This window comes from Gymnoscopelus microlampas (genome assembly GCF_963454915.1).
Source record: "Gymnoscopelus microlampas genome assembly, chromosome: 8".
NCBI lineage: Eukaryota > Metazoa > Chordata > Actinopteri > Myctophiformes > Myctophidae > Gymnoscopelus > Gymnoscopelus microlampas.
Genome location: NC_139945.1, coordinates 34,308,973 through 34,329,679, shown reverse-complemented (window position 1 = coordinate 34,329,679; position 20,707 = coordinate 34,308,973). Strand labels below are relative to the sequence as shown.

The 20,707-nt window shown below is 42.8% G+C and overlaps 1 protein-coding gene across 1 annotated transcript in view; it reads left to right on the top strand.

The window, feature by feature from the left end:
- Window positions 1-1,553: 1,553 nt before the first annotated feature.
- veph1 (ventricular zone expressed PH domain-containing 1) overlaps window positions 1,554-20,707 on the top strand; it is a gene marked incomplete at both ends in the record, with an annotated part of 190,216 nt that continues 171,062 nt past the window's right edge. Inside the window, 3 exon segments of the mRNA XM_084064643.1 lie at window positions 1,554-1,691; window positions 2,616-2,834; window positions 9,003-9,177. Coding sequence (XP_083920769.1) covers window positions 1,554-1,691; window positions 2,616-2,834; window positions 9,003-9,177 — 532 coding nt within the window.

The window sequence follows — 20,707 nt, the reverse complement described above, 5'->3', positions numbered from 1 at the left end:
TGTGTGTGTGTGTGTGTGTGTGTGTGTGCGCGTGCGTGCGTGCGTGCGTGCGCTTGAGAGAAAAACACAGACAGACAAAGACAGACAGACAGAAGCAATGTGGTTACACAAATGGTTACTTTTGTACACTTTCAGAGTTGAATGAACGCTTAGGAATTTACACTGTAGGCTGCACAAGAGTCAGAAGTGTTTTGAGTGTGTCTGAATGAGAGAGAGAGAGAGACTGTGTAAAATGTGTAGAAAATATGTAACATATTAGCAAAGAAGATATTTACTTATATCACACATTAACTTATCCCAGCCTCATCTGTTGTTACTAGTATAGAAACAGGGACAGAGGAGGAGGAGAGAATGAAGGAGAGAGGAAAGGAGACAGAACATCTATTTTCAATGTAAAGGTGGGAGCCAGGAAGTGAATATCTTGAGTGTCAGTGGAGCATCACTAGCATTCCCAGTTTATATAAATATAAACACGCACGCACGCACACACACACACACAAACAGTGAAAACATAATATCCGGCCCTGCCTAAAAACACATCATTTGGCTAGATCTCCACTTCATGACTGAAGTGTATTCACCAGGTCTATTCCATGTTGCTACCAAAAATGCTGCTATTCTGGGTACGGTGTTCTTGCCTATAACTTGCCCAAAATAGGAACACCAGTCAGGTTAACATAAAGTGAAAAATGTTCTCTCTCTCTCTCTCTCTCTCTCTCTCTCTCTCTCTCTCTCTCTCTCTCTCTCTCTCTCTCTCTCTCTCTCTCTCTCCTTCACTTGTTCAAGGTCCTGAATGACTACAGAACGTGTCCTGTCTCCATGGCAACAACCTACCTCGGTCAGTCCCAGAGTAGATGTGGACCAAAGCAGGCCAGAACTACTGAACTCCATGATTCAGCATGTTGTGCTGACGTCCAGCGTACCCTGATCTGACATCACATCCATCAAGTTGAACTTGGAACGTTGAATGGTAACTGGATAATAAAGACAGAAGCTTTACTCTTAAACCTCGCCAACCATCCCTTGAAATATGGAAGCCCCCCTTATTTGGAAACTAAAATACGTGTCTCTTATTGCTGTGGTTTTCAAACTTTTTCATGTCAAGGACCCCCAAAATTATATATTTAGCCGTGGACCCCCATCTCAAATATTTTGTTCCAGGGACCCCCAGAAGCAAATATTTGAGTAACAAATGTTCGCTTTAAAAATATATATATTCTTTATTTTTTCCCCCCGGTGTAACTACCTGTGCAGTATGTCCTCCATTATGACTACGGATGACGGATATGCTCTAAAGCAAGTGCCGCGCTATGAGCTGTATATCTGCTCTTTTTGAAAAATCGTGAATATATATATTTTCAAAGCGAAATCTTTGCTTCTGGGGGGGTCCCTGGAACAAAATATTTTGAGATGGGGGTTCAAATACATATCATTTTAGGGGTCCTTGACATGAAAAATTTTGAGCACCACTGCCTCTAAAAGTGTGAAAACCCGTGTTTTGTTCCTTTCAGCTGGTGTAACTGTGCAGTGCATCGTGGTGGAGGAGGTCCAGCATGCATCAGCTGTTCAGCCAGGTGTTGAGTCAGAGGGATCTGTCCAGAGCGGGGGACCTGTTCTCCCTGCAGGACGCCGACATAGAGGACTGTCTGTCTCAGGCCCTGGATCAGATACAGACCATCTCCTGCTCACCGGTGTGTGTGTGTGTGTGTGTGTGTGTGTGTGTGTGTGTGTGTGTGTGTGTGTGTGTGCATGAGTTATATAGAGGAGTGATTCTCAGCCTTTCAACTTCATCTGTGTCATTTCAGATTTTTAACCACTTTAACCATTATTTTATATACATTGGCTATTCAAAAATAGCAGATTTACAAGCTCATAGCGCGTCACTGAGTGCCGCGCTATGAGCTTGTAAATCTGCTATGTTTTGAAAAAAATTGAAAAGTTGCGCAAGTCTTTGAATATATATATATATATATTTTTAAAGCCAACATTTGCAACTCAAATCTTTGCTTCTGGGGGGAAGGGGGGGTCCCGGGAACAAATTATTTTGAGATGGGGGTCCTTTTTCATGCCAAGGACCCCCAAAATTATATGTATTTGACCACGGACCCCCATCTAATGTTTTGTGCCAGTGTCCCACCCCCCCCCCCCCCCCCAGAAGAGAACACCTTCAAGATTTTTCAAAAATGTTCAAAATAGCAGATATACATTAAGCTCGCAGTGTAGCACGAAGTGAGGCGCTGTGAGCTTTTAGATCGGCTATTTACACAATATTTATCTGTGGAACCGAGTCAAGCTAAATGTAATGCCTCAACTGATTATTATGATTATTCAAATATGATTATTTTGGGGGGTCCCCAGTTTAAATACGATTATTTTTGGGGGTCCCCAGTTCAAATTCGATTATTTTGGGGGGTCGCGGCCTGAAAAGGTTGAGAACCACAACCAATTTTCTGTATGTCCACACCAGCATGGAAATAAGCTCTCAAGTTTTTTGTTGTTGTTGTGTTTTTCCTTTTGACAGATATCAAATTATAATGTCCACGTACATTCATGTTTGTCAATAAAAAGGCCAATCAATCAAATATTGTCCTGTCCACGGATTGGCTGTCTGACAGGACTACCTGACCAACGACAACGACCAGGCGGTGGTGGAGATTTGCATAACGCGCATCACCACGGCGATAAGGGAGACGGGCTCCATCGAGCGCCACAGCGCGTCACTGGTGGCTCTGTGGGAGTCATGTCTGGAACATAACCTCACCCCACAGGGAGAGAGCGCAGAGGACACGCCACACGCCAAGATAGCCTCTGACATCACCAGCTGCATACTACAGGTATGCACGTCAAGCACAGAGGCACACTTACAGAACATACTGTTAGGGGTGTGATAGTTCATCTCTAACTAATCGATTTAATTGATTGAAAGTCGATCTTTATAAAAAAGAATCGGTTTTGGACTGGAAATGTAACTTTTTTTTTAAATTGTGAAAATAGTAGAAGTACAAAAAAGTCAGCATCACGACACGTTAGTTTGTAGATTAGCACAGTTCACACAAAGTATAAAATAGTAAATTACCGTAAATTTCCGGACTATAAAGCGCACCTGAATATAAGCCGCACCAGCCAAATTTAGGGAAAAAAACAAATGTGTGCATATACAAGCCGCACTGGACTAGAAGCCGCAGGTGTAAAATCCATAGATTTAGAAGGTCTCCTAGTGGCCGTTAGCTGGAAAAATCCATAGATTAGCCGCACCGTTGTATAGGCCGCAGGGCTCAAAGCATGGGAAAAAAAGTAGCGGCTTATAGTCCGGAAATTACGGTAATCAATTTAATCAGATTAGTTGATTATAAAAACATATTACAGTTTTTTCGCCTCGATTCATTGATATATAAACAATAAAACAAATTGTAAAAAAAATGCTTCTCGTTGATTTGATTAATCAAAAAGTAATCAATCAAATAATTGCTAATATTTGTCGCCCTAATGTATGTGCAATACAGACAGAAACCTTTCATGCAACGTGTTTTGTAAAGGAGCACCGAAGATAATTATCTTTAGTTCCAGCTGAACTACATAGAGTTCATACCTTTGCACATACCTGACTACATATGGAGCAAATACCTGCATGTGCATGGAAAAGACAAGCAGGGAGTTAAGAGAAGACTTCCTGTAATCAAAAGGTCACAGGTTTGAGTCTCCCAGTCCTTCTGGTTATCTCAGAGGGTTTTGCAAAGGGACAGACTCCTATTAGTTCATATCCTTTCGTTTCTGACTGGCTGATGCCTTTATTTCTACTGTGTGACAGGCTCTTAAAGCTATCCATATCGATATGGATAGCTTTAAGAGCCTGTCACAGTAGAAATAAAGGCGATTATCGAGTATTGATATCCAATGATTATCATCTTTATTGACGTAAATTTTAATCACAATTCACTGCATGGCGTCCCAGCCCAACTGCAGTATTGACCAGTGGTGGAAAAAGTACTCAAATGTTTTACTTAAGTAAAAGTATCAATACTGCAAAAAGAAGTACTCTGTTACATGTAAAAGTCCGGAATAAAAAATGTTTGAAAATAGCAGATCTAGCAGATAAAGTGATTAATGTATGTGTTTTAATATAATAATGTATATCTGCAAAGTAAACAAGTTTAAGCAAATAATTGTAGTGGAGAAAAATTACAATATTTGCCTTTGGGGTGGAGTAGAAGTAAAAGTATAGACAATTAGAAATACCCCAGTAAAGTAAAAGTACCTCAAAATTGTACTTAAGTACAGTACTTGAGTAAATGTACTTAGTTACTTTACACCACAAGTAGTACATTGCTTGTCTACAGCAATGCTTTTCAGACATTTTAATTTCACGGACCAACAGTTGCATTAGTCCATGGACACCCCAGTGGACCCTTATAGGTCAAATTGACCCTTATGGATCCATTTGGTTCCATTTGTACGTGGTCCCCGACGAAATGAGGATTAGTTGAACCACTATATAATTTAGATCTATTTACTGTTAGAGTAGCTACCTCTGAAATAGAACTGCAGGTGTGCGTGTGTTTTCCCACTTCACATGCCTTTTGTGCGTGTGCGTGTGTGTCTGCGTGTGCACGTGTGCATGTGTGCGTCATACATAAATATGTATTTGGCTGAATACTCTACATGTACAGTATACATTCATACCAAGGTAAGACGGGTAGACTTGGTAGACCTCCACTTGATTAATAGAATGTATTGTACTGCCATCATGTGGATGGTTAGAGGTATGGCACTTTAAAGCTGCAGCCTCACTGGAAATCTTTTATTTATCACTTTCAACCTGGTGTCCCCTATTTTATGTCATTTTGTGATGAATTGTGATTATAGGTGGATTAAAAAAAATGACAAATGCCTGAAATACAGAAAATAGACACCAACTGGTTGGAATGACAATCGTGAAATTGTGAAAAATTGTGAAAATCTACAAGCTCAAAATGCGTGGCACTGTGAGTGGTTCTGAGCTTGTAGATCGTCTATTTTTGCAATTATGTGTTCGCCACCTTTATATAACGAAGTATAATACAGGGGCGGTTAATCAGACTAATCCATTTAGTTGATTATAAAAAATCTATTGGATTTTATTTCATGTTTTGTTGATACAATATACATATAAAAAACACTGCTTTTTAACCTACATGAGCAAGTCAATTGTTGGCTCTAAATAAATCGGTTTTGTTATATTTTATGGTTAATTTCACAGCCCTATAGCCAGCCACCCCCATGATTACAATACCCATGTGTTCAACAACTCATGGTATGAGCTCTACTACAGATTGGGCACAGTCATTTAAGACGTGATAAAGGTGTATAAAGAGCCTGTGGTGGTAGCAAAACAAACCTGCCTCTTTACATGAGTGTGTACCCGTTTGATCGGTCCTTATGTTTGGATTAAAAAGGCCACTTCTCACGGCTGATTTATGTTACGGTCACAAATCTGCGCCAGAAGTGTTGTAGTCGACGCATGGCGAGGCGCCAGCCAGACGTGTCAGTTGTCCCATGTCGCGGGTTTGTGGGCAGTGCCGGTTTCCTGCAGTGTAGTCGGTGTGATTTACGTGGCAGTGGTTAGTTCGCTGATAGAAAACTACAAGCAAAATGCCTGTCGAGTGGAGTCAACCAAGGCCAATGTTTCCTATTGGTCGACGGCCGGTCAAAGTTCACCGACGTTGAACTACATGTTTTAGATCTGTGGTTCTCAACCAGTCGTCCGGGGACAACCAGTGGTCCTTGAGGGGGTTCCAGGTGGTCTCCAGCTAAATGATGGAGAGTTGGTAACCAAATGGACCCCTTATAGATCAAAAATATCAAACGCACTGGGCTGCCGTATTAAGTGGTGAGATTTGTGGGCCACGTGCATTTTCTGAGCATGTTTATTTTAATGTTAAATCAATCGATTGATTGATCAATTGATTGACACGTAAGTTCCGGCTTGATAGGTGAAATAGCCTCTCTCACTATAGAAGTATACTTATACGTAGTATAGTTCCTATTTGGTATTACCTTTTGTTCAAGATTTTAAAGATAAAATGACATTTTAATTTGCATTTATTTTAGCTGACCAAAAGGCTATGGAAGAACACCAAACTCACAGATCACACTAAAGTGCAGGTATACAGAGCCTGTGTAGTGAGCTCCTCCACTGCTGTATGCCTGTGAGACATGGAATCTCAAGGCTCATCAGGAAAGGAGACTGCCTTCCACACATGCTTTTCTTCGGTGAATACTCCACATCTCTTGGGAAGACACGGTGCCCAACAGGGATTTCCTGGCCCGTGCAAAAGTACCATCCATGTACCCACTCATTAAACAGAGAAGTCTTCGCTGGCTGGGTCATGTGTGCCGTATGGAGGATGGCAGAATCCCTAAAGACCTCCTCTACGGAGAACTTGCTTCGGGAAAAAGGCCACGAGGGCGGCCACAGCTACGATACAAAGACCTATGCAAGTGAGACCTAAAAGCCACAAACATCGACACAACCACATGGGAAGCCTCAGCGAAAAACAGAGACACCTGGAGGCTTGAAACCCAGAAGGGGCTGCAGAGGTCTGAAGAACAACTGCTGCTTCAGTGGGATGAGAAGAGGGCCCACATAAACACTACAAACCAATCTGAAAGACCTGCTACTGTACCTCGTTCATATGTGAGCAGTGTCAGATGGACTGCCACTCCCGTATTGGACTCTACAGTCACTGCTCTGCTCCGGCACTGGAGTGGGAAACCAGAAGCGCTGATCCAATGGTCCTATGGGACTTCGCAAGCCGACGATATTATCATTAAAATCTTAGTGTTTTGGCAATTATCTGGGGGCCCACATGCAATACCCTCATAGATCACTGTCGGAATCACTGTTTTAGATGCATTGAAAGTTGGGTCAAAACCCTGCAAGTAGACTCTTGATCCAATCGAATGGAAGTGAACACATGCATCTGAAGCGTATATATGTATGTGTGACTCCTCAGAATGGAAGGCCTGTTTTACCGTTTAAGTCGCATCAATACATAATCAATGTAGTCGACCGCACCAATGAATCACAGCAGCCCTGACAAACAGCAATATATTCTGAAACCAGACTTTCCATTCTGTCCTCCTGAGGGTGCTAGTGCATTTGGAATTCAAACTCTCGCTCATTCTCTTACAGGCATTTAACATCCAAGCTCTCTCCCTATACATTCCCATAATCCCCCTTCAGATCTGGCTCTAAATGACCATTACAGAGAATTTGTCTCAACTTGCTTGGAACATGGAATGGGTGGGTTCCACAACATGGACAACTCGGGTATAGTGTGAGGTGGATCACAGAGTATATTCATCAGCTGTTAAATAGCATATTTTGACTTTCTGGTACACACTGTAATGCTCAGCGAACTTTTTCATGTCAAGGACCCCCAAATTGACACTTATTAGCCCGCGGACCCCCATTTCAAAAGATAAGCCAGGGACTCCCATAAGAGAAGATTTTTTACGGCTCTAGCAGTGATTCTCAACCATTTTAATTTCAAGGACCCCCAGTTTGACATGCATTAGGCTACAGACCCCCATTTAATGGCATTTCTATCACTTGGACCGCAATTTATATTGTAAAATCTATGTCAATTTAACTCTGAGAGTGTACAAATGAAACCAAATGGACCCTAACGGGTCCATTTGGTTCCATTTTTACACTCATTTTTACAGAGTTACAGACCCATAAGGGTCCATTTGGTGCCTAATCTATAATTTAGCTGGGGACCCCCTGGAACTCCCTCAAGGACCCCTGGGGGTCCCCGGACCCCACTTTGAGAACCAATGCTGTAGATACAGAAAACACGCTTGATAGATGGGAACCTTTTCTTTATAGAATACAAATGTCACTGTCGGGTCGAAACCTTGTATGTCCAAAACCGTTTTTGGACGTACGAGAAGGACCATAATAAACCTTTTTTTGTTTAAAAACGATCTACAAGAGCTTATAGAATGTAGATTGTCTATTTTCACTATTTTTGTGCAACGCTTGTACGACAAAGTAGGACATTAATTTACGAAAGTGCCCGACAACAACAAATTGTATTTTTTTAATTACAGAATTTTGAATTACAGTGTCGCATTGTACTGAGTGTGGAAAAAAAACTAAAACATTTGGGAACATGCAACCCCCCCTTGTCTTTGCCAAGACAATGCCACTGCACACAATGCAAAGCTATTATATTCAGGACTGTGAAGTCAGGCCCCTGTTCCTCCCACCACCCACCCACCCCTGTCCCTTTACAGAGCAGGGGGGAGCGACGTACAGTAAGCTTAGAAGACTGGATCTACATCAAGTAGATCCCCCCGGTCCCAGTCTATGCCAGTCTGTTAACACAGAACCACTCAGGGTCCTTATGTTCTGTATTACAGCTCTGTCTGGCATCACTGTGTCTACATAATGGCCATTGTTTGTGCGGTTGCGGTTTCTGGTCATAGTTAAAGATTTCTTTTTTTTTCCCTCTCTTCCTTCTAGTTAAAGATCTTAATATCACTGCTGGGTATACCTTACACACTTTGGAGGAGTGTGTGTGTGTGTGTGTGTGTGTGTGTGCGCGTGCGTGTGTGTGTGTGTGTGTGTGTGTGTGTGTGTGTGTGTGGCTGTGATAGATGGTGTAGATTCTGTACCCTATACACACATGCTTTGTGGCATTGCTGATCTGTTCTCTGTTACGTTTGGGTCTGCCTGGTAACACAGCTTCACATAATCACTATTGTTTGTGTGGTCCCTGTTGTATACGTGAACCCATGCAGTACTCAGGGCCTTTGCCAAGCATTCACTGAACATTCATATAGGATTTGTTATATACGATTTATTTACCTTTCCGTCTGTGTGTTTTCTCTCGTCTCTCGTCTCTCGTCTCTCGCTCTCTCTCTCTCTCTGTCTCTGTCTCTGTCTCTCTGTCTCTCTCTCTCTGTCTGTCTCTCTGTCTCTCTGTCTCTCTCTCTCTCTCTGTCTCTCTCTCCAGAACTACAGTCGTCCTGTGGTCATGGTGCTGGCTGTGCCGGTGGCCGTGCGGTTCCTCCAGAGAGGGAACAGAGAGCTGAGCAGGAACATGTCCAGTTACCTTTCACTGGCCGCCATCGCCAAGGCCGACCTGCTGGCCAAGCACACCGACACCATCACACTGAGTGTGCTGGGAGGTAGGACATGCGCACACACACACACACACACACACACACACGCACACGCACGCACGCACACACACGCACGCACACACACACACACACACACACACACACACACACACACACACACACACACGCGCACGCGCACACACGCACGCACGCACGCACACACACACACACACACACACACACACACACACACACACACACACACACACACACACACACACACACACACACACACACACACACACACACACACAGTTTAACAATTTATTTATGTCCACACACAGGGAAAGTATACAGGGACACAAATATGTCAGGTGCAGTAAAGGTTACATTCACAAACTCATGGATATGTCCTCATGATACAACACGCATGTCACTCAGCACTCCACTCCGTCACATATGGCAGCAGAGACAGCACAATACTTTGCCAGCCTTTCTGCCTCGTCTTTGGGCATCACAAGTTGTTGTCGAAACCCTCCAGCAACCAGTCGGTGGGTATAATGTCCTTGGCTGGATCACCAGAGGAAACAAACTGCTTAGTCTTGTACTGCTGCTTGGTGTTAAAGCGCTCTCTGTAGTAGTTGTTCTCATGGGCCTGGAGGTCCACCGTTGCTATTCAGACGGCGGACGGACATACCACCGGAGGGCCGCCGGGTCTATTGCCTCTCTTCCCGGTAGCTGATCACGGGGGGGAGGGGCCGTCAGGTAGCGTCGGCTGTTGGTGGAGTCCACCCGTGAGAAGTGCCTTCCACAGAAATTGCAAATGCATCCACTGCACCTACTACATTGACGATGGTAGTTACAACGGGGCAGTTTAACGTCATGCCCAGCACGCACGCACGCACGCACGCACGCACACACACACACACACACACACACACACACACACACACACACACACACTTAGCCGCATGTGTGTGTGGACACAAACATACAATTACACAGCCGCATACGCACACACGCACGCACGCGCACACACACCTACGCACGCACACACGCACGCACTAGACCACAAACCCATTTGATACCACTGTTATCTCTGGGACCACAATGTACACTGTAAACTCCTGAATGTTAATTTAACTAACTGAGGTTGTACAAATGAAACCAAATGGACCCATAAGGCTCCATTTGTACTCTCATACAGTTTCAGCCCCTTAAGGGTCCACGTTCATTTGTACTTGGGAGAGGGAGTGGGAGAAAGAGATGGAGAGATAGAAATACAATGAGAGAGAGAGAGAGAAGGGAGGGTGGAAGGACTCGGAGAAACCTTACAGCCAAACTCCCGCTTGGCTCTTAGATTGCATGTTGCTCAGGGATCATTTTAACAAGGCAGTTAGAGGCCCACTTTCACTTAGTTACTGTTGATGCTGCTTGATATGAGGGTTTAGATTATGGCAATAATATTTATATTGGACTTGTGCTTTGAGGGCAGCTAGCAGACCTGCAGCTAGACCCGGGTCTGCAGTGGACTGGAACAGGATCTGCAGTTGTAATGAGCTGCTGTAGCGTAGCAGCCTAATAGTAGCATCAGCATCCACGCTGATTGGCTGCATGTTATCATAAAGCATTCTCACGATTATTATTATGATGATTATTAACCCACAGAGGACTCAGATGATAAAAAAAAGGATAGCACCACCTGTTGTAAATCAAGTTTTCCATGGGGATTCTGTAGAGGTCTACTCTTTAAAGTGTGTTTATGCTTGAGAAAAGAAATAAATTGTACAAAAACAAACAGTATAAAAAGAACATTCGGTGCTGCCTTTAACTCTTTCACTGCCAGAATAAATAAACAAATAAATCACCCAATGCCAGTGAATTTCCTGATTTCCCTTTTCAAGTAGTCACAGAATATGTATCCTTAGTATGATGGATTCCCTAATGGTTCGTAATCACGGAGGGTTCCACTGTGCTTCCGCGAGAAAAAAAGAAAAAGTCATCGCGACCCCCCCCCCGGTCGCTTGTTACAGGCCGTTGAATATAGCTTGTCTCGTCAAAAATGCAGGGAGAAAAAAAGAAAAAGAAAAGGTTACAGCCATTTCCCCAAATACGCTAAGCAGGAAGGGAATGGTGGTGGAGATCTTTCGATCACGTGATATCCTGGATCTGTTTGACTTGAGGATGAAAATGGTCACTCGTGTGTTAGAGAACAGCGCCGTCGTAAAAGTCGTCTTTGGCAGTGAAAGGGTCTATGTTTTTTATTTCATAGTGTGTGGCATACAAAGGCATTCGCAGTCATTCCAACGAGTACAAGAGCCCATATTTTCAAGAGTTGGCTGCTTTCTGCCTACACACATCTACCTCATCAGTACATGTAAATCTCTTTCATTTGGAACACTTAACTGTATGCTGCTGTAGAGGAATCGGTCGGTCTGTTCTCCAGCTACACCCATTTTTCTTTCCCCCAAGACTGGACACGCATGACTGCAATCCTCACGTCATAGACGTGTGAATTTACCACACAAAGAACAAGTAAGAATAATTGCAGGGAGTGAGCCATGTCTTTATGTTTTTTTTCTTCCCCTCATCGATGGTTTCAGTACACAGGCAAAATCCTCAGGTAACTAAGTACATTTACTCAAGTACTGTACTTAAGTACAATTTTGGCTTTACTGGAGTATTTCCAGTTGTCTATACTTTTACTTCTACTCCACTACATCTCAGAGGCATATATTGTACTTTTACTCCAATACAATTATTAGTTACTTTCCAGATATACATTATTACATTATGAAACATACATTAACCACTTTAGCCCTATTTTATACCTGGGCTATTTGAAAATAGCCGCTCTACAAGCTCACAACGCGTTGTGAGCTTGTAGATCTGCTATTTTTAAACATTTCACTACTTTTACTTTTGGTACTTTTAGTACATTGTGATACCAATACTTTTGTACGTTTACTCAAGTAAATGTTGAATTCCGGACTTTACTACTTATACATTGCAGTATTGATACTTTTACTTAAGTAAAACATTTGAGTACTTTTTCCACCACTGCTCTCAGAGTTATACTGTGGTAACACTCGATTTTACCGTGCAGAAAGTATTAATGTTGCCTTGGCTTATACACAGTGATTCTCAACCTTTTTAATATTGAGGCCTGTCAGTTTCATATGCACTAGACCAGGGGTCTTAAATGTTTTTCAGACCCCCTAGCTGAGAGAGAGATGAAGCAGGGACCCCCCACTACATATTGCAGATTAAACGTGTTCATAGATTTCATATAGATAGGTTCATACACTTGTTTGACAGCACTATCATCAAAGTTGTTGTGTAAGTTCATGTTTTTTGTTTATCAAAACTTAAATTTGTACCTGGTCTGCTTTTTTCCCCTTTACACCAAACCTCTTTACACTCACAACGAATCACAGCAGTGTTGTGAGCTTGTAGATCTGCAATTTTTTGGCAAATGTTTCAAATGTTTTCAGTTTTGAACAAAATGCCTCAAACTATGCACGCAGCTTGCGATTTCCGTGAAATTTCACACGCACATTCCCACTAGGCCGAGGAAGAAATGCCACCCTTTCCCCATTGACCTGTTAGAGCGCCACCAGCAGGTCTAATTAAGCAAAACATTTTTTTGGAACAAAATGCCTCAAATCATGAATACAGTGTCGGATTACCTAAGAATAAATGGCACCCTTTTCACATTGGCCTATTATAGCGCCACCAGGAGGCCACAATAACCTACCTGACCTGGCGGAGACCTGTGCTCCGAGGAGCACTTTTTCTACTTACAGTATCTCTGGGACCACGTGCGTACCATTTGTACTCTCACATAGTTTCAGCCCCTTAAGGGGTCCATTAGGGTCCCAACTATCAATCATTTATCTGTGGACCCACTGGAACCCTCTCTAGGTCCCCCCGTTGAGAACCACTGCCTTAAAGGTGGTGGACATGGTATCTTTCTCTGTAGAAGTGTCTTAATCCTTGAAGTTCAAGTTTACAGTTTACATTTTATAGGCATTTAGCAGACGCTCTTAATCCAGAGCAATTTACAGTAAGCAAGGACACAAGATAAAACATCATAATACATCATAATACACATAATACAGCAAATGCATAAAAATAGTAATCTAATAATAAAGTAATACATAAGTAAACCAATAATCTAAAAACATACTCTCTCGCCATGCCTTTCGGTCTGGCGGAGACAATAATAACTAATACATACGTAAACCAAGAACCTATCATCAGTTTACATTGAAACTATACACACTATTAGCCTGGTAAACCCTCCCTCCGGAAATCTCATTTCCATTCGATCTCAGGAAGGAGTCTGGCATGATTGCTCATTCTGCAATATTGGCTGTGGGCTGGAGTTGGGCGGGAGTAATACCGTTGACTGACAACCCCTTCAACCAATGATCGTTTTTCCCCTTCAGCCAATCAGCAGTTCATGTTGACGAGCTCCAGACTATGTGACGCAACGGGACTTTTGGGACGGCCATGCCGAAAATAGGTTGCCTTATTGGGATACATGCGTGTCACTCCCCGCCCCTGCCGGTTCTCTAAATTTATATTTTTAAATAGGCTCTGTCATGATTAATTGACCACATATATGAAGTTAAACAACTAAATTCTATCCAAACGATATGTTAATAGTAAATTCCGTGCCTCAAAAAAGAAGTTTGAGAGCGTTTTAAAACCGAAAGTAAGAAGTGAAGGCACTCGCACAAATAACAATGGCTGCCGTTCGTCTTTTGTCAGCGGCTCTCAGGCTGCACTCGGCTTCATTCGGGCTCACTCGAACTCGCCACCTGATTGGCCAACGTAAGCTGTCAATCACAGAACGATGAGCGACGACGCTGATAGGCGCGGTTAGGTCCTGATTTCGCTGGAAACTCCCCAATATTGCAGAATGGGCGTTCATGCCAGACTCCTTCCTGAGATCGAATGGAAATGAGATTTCCGGAGGGAGGGTTTACCAGGCTAACACACTATAGGATGCCAGGCCAACAATGACCTGGCATCTGTCTACATCATTGGTTCTCAAAGTGGGGTCCGGGGACCCCCGGGGGTACTTGAGGGGATACCAGGGGGTCCCCAGCTAAATGATTTATAGGAACCAAATGGACCCTTATGGGTCTGTAACTCTGAGAGTGTACACTAGATTGAGTTAAATTAACATTGGTTTTACAATGTGAATTGGGGTCCCAGAGATAGAAATGCCATTAAATGGGGGTCCGTAGCCCTAATGCATGTCAAACTGGGGGTCCTTGAAATTAAAATGGTTGAGAATCACTGCTAGAGCCGGAAAAAAATCTTCTCTTATGGGGGGTCCCTAGCATATGTTTTGAAATGGGGGTCCGCGGGCTAATAAGTGTCAATTTGGGGGTCCTTGACATGAAAAAGTTTGAGAACCACTGGTCTACATGACATGCTATCTAAGTTACATTTTAGCCTTTGCATAATCCTGCAAGGTCATCAAGGCTAGGGCAAGTGCTACGGGCTGAGATGGAGTCTGAAGAGGTGAGTCTTCAGATTACGGCAGAAGTCCTCTGGGGGACGCACAGCGAGGCTATCCTGAATGCTGATCTCGGCTTAGTGTTGCAATTAGTTTTTGTCATGGTTAAGGTCAGTGAAGGAAGTGAGAGAGACCCTCTAGTTCAGTAGTCCCCTATGGGGGGGGACCCCCCATAGCTCTCAGAGTTATACAGACCTGTAAGGGTCCACTTGGAACAGTCAATGCTTCAGGGTACACGTTAATCCCCAAAGTGTTTCCCTGCACTCCTCACCTCGTCTGCATCAGAGAGAGCGAGTTTATTTATTTTAAACAACATTATTGGAGTAGACGTCCCTCTAGGACCATGCTTGCTGCCTGTAAGTGATCTGATCTACTCCAGGCTCTTTCACACACGCACGCACACACGCACACACACACACACACACACACACACACACACACACACACACACACACACACACACACACACGTTTCTATTACTATGCTTGTGAGGACATCAAAATCTTGTGTCCGAATTGTATAAATGCAAATTTTACCATTCTTTTGACATTTCAACACCTGAGTTATACTTAGTTGTGCGCCAGTGTTGCACACTGCTGATCTACATGCTCACACACGTACGAACATGAATGATTTATGCAAATGTGCAGCACAGCATATTGCTGTTGAGGTTGCAGTTGCGTTCGTGCGTGTGTGTGTGTGTGTGTGTGTGTGTGTGTGTGTGTGTGTGTGTGTGTGTGTGTGTGTGTGTGTGTGTGTGTGTGTGTGTGTGTGTGTGTGTGTGTGTGTGTGTGTGTGTGTGTGTGTGTGTGTGTGTGTGTGTGTGAGCGTGCATGTGTGCTGGGGTCTTTCTTTTGTCCAGGGGTCCTCTGCCCCCTGCCCCAACCCGTCAAAGGAAAACAATCTTGCTAACGAGCCATACTGGTTTATTTTCTTTAGAAATATCCTCCATGTGCATTATGTGAACGTGTGTGTGTGTTGTTCATAGTATGTAGGTGTGGTGTGGTGTCATGACGTGATGTACAGTACTGCAACTGATATCCGCTGTGTGACACCTACAGTACATCACTGCTTGAAACAACTTAGCTCTCTGCAGTCTGGTTCATTTATCATACTGTAGCTTTCAAAGTGGAGTTTTATCAAAGGTTTAGAAGTAGATCCTGTGATGGACCACTCTATGTATTGCATACTTTCATTCAATTAAATTCAAAAGGGCTTTATTGGCATGAGAAAAAAAAATAGTTGCTCAATCATAAGGGAATAAAGAATTGTGTAAGCAGAGCTGTGTTGCATTGCAATTTAGAGAAAACTATCTTACAAATCCATAGGAATTGCGCATTTGTTGTCAGAAATAGTTACGTATACATCGTTGTATGGTTAGCTTGGGATAAACCTTTGAAACAAATGGCTGCAATATGTAAATGTTTTGTATTCACTTGGTATGCAACCATTGGGACAAATAGCAGCAACTCTTTCCAATGAATTTAAAATTGTGCACAAATAGCAGCGTTTTTTCAAATAAAGGTAGTTGCTTTGTTTGTATGTACAGTATTTCTATGTACCGAGATCACTCTGTGCAGGCAGTGCAGGAATACACACAGTGATTAGTAGCCTTTAAAATGGTTGTATTCCATTAGACATCCTTCAGCTAACACATCTTGCTGCTGTGTTTTCACATTGTTGTACAGATATGGGATCATGTTTTCAAACTCTCCTTGGCTTCTCTCAATCGTTGCATTTTTTCCAACTATCTACGATATTCTCTGAGGACCCTAACCGGTTTGCATGTCCCCACATGACAAGGGGGCAAACATGTTAGCAATAGCCTGGGGGTACAAGCAGAAGACAGCCCTGGGGTGAGAAAACATTCAAGGTTTCCTCCACCTCACAAAGCAAGGTGTGATACATTGAAAATGTCCAAATCCAAATCAAATTGAGGTTTAAGTTCGAGGAAATTGCCAGGTAAGGGTTAGGGTTAGTGGGGTAGTTCCTAATGAGGTTAGTGGAGGGGCCTCTGCACTTTCTTTCTTTCTTTTCTCCCCCCCCCCCCCCAGGGTTCCATAGGGACATGCCTGCTGACATTCTCTGGTTAGCAGTCTCATGAGCACATGGTCTGCTTGTGCTGCGACGGGCTACCTTTGAACAATTAAAAGAAAGGAATTTTAGTTTTTGAGAAATGAGAGAGCCACTGCAATAGAATGTATGTTAACATTTCGTTGGGTTCCTGAATCCTGCACGGGTTCCTCCTGACTCACTAGGCATCCCGGCAGGACGTGATCCCTAGAATTCCTCTGTAGATGACTGTGGAGAATGATATCCGGTCATTCATCTCCGCTCGTACTGTACCACACGTGCACTAAACAAATACCACAGAGATAGGCCCCCCAGACCACTGTGGTGTTTTTGGCTCCTGGACCCCCTTTCCCTGATATCTGAATCCAAGTGCCCCCTTTAGCCGACTTTGACATTTTGCTTAGAAAACTGCAATGGAGTAAAAGAGTTGCAATCAATCCCCGCTGAGCAGATTTATTCTAAACTCTGGCCATCACATTTCCCTAGTCCAAGTCCAAGTTTTTATGTCAATACGTTACAAATAGCAAAATGGCATTGTTGTTGCTTTAAATTCAACAACAGCTACACTAGACTGTTGTTATTTTAGTTAATAGTTGCATGTCATTTGGTTCTACACTTTACAGCCACCAGACAGAAACCCCTTGACTAAACAAAATTATAAGTACGGTAAACAAAACTATATATTTTTTATTGGCAAGTTTGAATACTATTTGGCCAGAGAATACACAGTGGCAGAATACCTGATCACTGTGACTGATCCAAAACTAAGGTGGTCCTTGACTATATACAGACTCAACACTCAGAAAGGCTTCCAAAGGCACACATGATGAGGTGCAAACCCAGCTGAATTTTCTAACTATACCTGCCAACTGTAGCAAGATATCAGAGACACATACTTCCCACAGATTACAAACACCCAAAGAGAGTTTGAAAACATGACTAATAGCAAAAGAAACTCTCATGTGTGCTGCATGAAGTACAGTAATGTGCAAACAGCAAGATTTGTGAGCTGTTGTGTCAGGAAAAGGACATCCAATGGAATAGAACCACCATAAAGACTGTCAATCATATATCTTTATATGCAGCAATGTCTGTACTGCACCGATGTCAGAACTATAGACCTACTGTACATGCATCAGCACATACCATTAAATACATGTTTATATTAAGTGATCATTACTTACATGTATCTTTGTTTTTATGTTTTAACCGCAAAGGCACAGTTTCTGTGCCTTTGCGGTCTTCTTGTGTTAGTATTCTTTGTTTTGTTTTTACATTTTCTACAATACATTTGATTGCAAAGTTGCAATGTTACAGCTTTGTTTACACTTGTCTTTATTCTATATTTTAATTTGACATACATTTATTAGTTTTGATTGTTTTTAATTCATTTCACTTGCTTTGGCAGTGTAAACGTAAGTTCCTATGCCAGAAAAGCCCCTTTGAATTGAAGTTAATTGAATCGGAGACATAGCAGGAGTAAAATAAAGTGAATATCTAGCTTTCCACTGGACTCTTCATGAAGATGAGGCAGTGCATTTTCTTTTGCCTGGGATTTCGTACCTGGAGTCCAGCACTTTAATCCTATACAATAATGTATGTACACATACAACGTCTTTCTCCACTGAGCTCAGTGGAATCCTGTTTGTCTTTATAAAGTAAGAAACTACTTATACTCTTGCTCCTTTTTGATCACTTTCCATATGGGACAATGTCCCCAAAAGACAAAACAATTGATTGCTGTTTTGGCAGAGCCCCGCTGGTGCACGTTGGACAAAATTAGTAGCCGCACACGCGCTGGGATAGTACCTTTTCAGGTGATGGGATTTTTTGTGTGTGTTCTTTGGTTGGCACCGATCAATGGCTCAGTTTGTAGAACATCTTACTGTACTGCGTCACTTTTGAGATATCTAAACCACTTCCATATAATGGACATCATGTTACCTTTTTGGTCAACAGATTCCTTACCTTTGGAGGATAATGTGAGTTCACTGTCACCCCCATTTAATGCGCCTCTTCCACCCCCCCCCCCCCCCATTTCCTCTGGTAGGTCATGTATGCTGTGTGACGCACTGTTAGATCTATCCATGTTGAGTGTTAATGTCCAAGCCTTATCACTGTTGTCCAGTCAATTTTATCGTGATCCACTATCAAGCCCAGAGGACTTTATACAGTGTTATGCTCGGACTTGGAGAGAGACCGTGATTCGGACCAGAGCGTGCCAAGAGCACCAGGCCAACTGGAAGCTAGCTCCATGCTTTGTGGATGCTTTCAGGATGTCAGGGGGGTGAAACCGATGTCTTATCTGTCTCCAACCAACCACTTCCACGTAAATCAATCTCACGTGTGCAAATCAATCCCCCATGTATCCTGCCTGGCCGGGTACATCCAGTAGATGACTGGGAGGCATTTGGGTCCTGGAGGTCCTGGATCCTGAGCTCAGCCAGACCTTAGGATGTCAACATCCTGAGCGTGTTATCCACATGGCTGTTCATCAGAGGGGGGGAGGGAGGGGAGAGGGGGGGGGGGCGTACTGTCACAGGCTTCACCCTGGGAGACCAAACAAACACACCCAACTAATCATCACTAACTGTTTGCACCTGTTTTGCTCACTATTTTAATTGTGAGCAAAACAAGAAATGCTCAGCTATCTCTCAAGACAGATTCAGCACCACTGCCCTAAACATGTTGCGTTGTCATTAGTAGGAATAAACACTGAAGCACCCGGGAGGAAGTGGATTTAGAAAGGGGAGGGGCCTAACCGAGTAACTGTTACTACACAAAAAAGGAAGTGGTGCCCCCAGATGCAAAAACAAAGGGGGAAAAAAGGTTTTTGTTTTTTACAGAATGGGTTCCCAGATTGTCTTCACAGTGCCTATAGACATTCCTGCCGGTCTAAGTTTGTCTTTGGACTCTGTTTTACTTATTGTTTATAGGTTTTTCAGCCTTGACTGGTGCTTGTTTGTTTTGTTTTTTCGTGTGCCTTGCATTTTAGCTTGCTTTGATTGTCATGTCATTAAACAGTCTTGAACCTGCCATCTGTTCTCAGCTGTGCTTTGGGTCCACATTCAAGTTTGCTCTCACACATACTGCGCAGTTTGTGTGAGATCAAACCAGAATGTGGAGCAGATGGCAAGCTAAAGTGCATTATGACGTACGCTGCCTCTACGTGTGGTACGTGTAGATTTTGCTCTTTGCTCTAATGGCGGAGGGGCAGAGACTAGGAGAGAGAGAGAAATCTGGTAATCAAAGTAAATGGGTGGACCACCGTGGAGATGGGGGTTTGAATCCTCCATAAGGCATCTGGCATTCCAGCGAACACAATTGGTGGTGTTTGAAGGTGGGAAGCCGGGTGAGGAGGGCAATCTCTGTCAGTGCATTATATGCTCCTATGGTTGGTCAGGGCGCTTGTTCAGTGGGGAGTGGAACTGTGAAGAATAGCATGTTCCTCCACGTGTGTTACGTCCTCCTGGTGAAACGCATCATTTGCAGTGGTGTAAAGCAACTAAGTACATTAACTCAAGTACTGTACTTAGGTACAATTTTGATGTACTTTTACTTTACTGGAGTATTTCCAATTGTCTATACTTTTATTTCTACTCCACTACATCTCAGAGGCAAATATTATACTTTCACTCCACTACAATTATTTGAAAACTTTACTTACTAGTTACTAGATATAAATTATTACATTATAAAATATACATTAACCACTTCATCCCTATTTTATACCTAGGCTATTTGAAAATAGCCGATCTACAAGCTCACAACGCGTTGCGTCGTGATGCGTAGTGAGCTTGTAGATCTGCTATTTTCAAACATATAGTACTTTTACTTTTGGTACTTTAAGTACATTTTGATACCAATACTTTTGTACTTTTAGTCAAGTACATTTTTTATTCCAGACTTGTAACAGAGTACTTTTACATTTCAGTATTGATACTTTTACTTAAGTAAACCATTTGAGTACTTTTCCACCACGGCTCATAC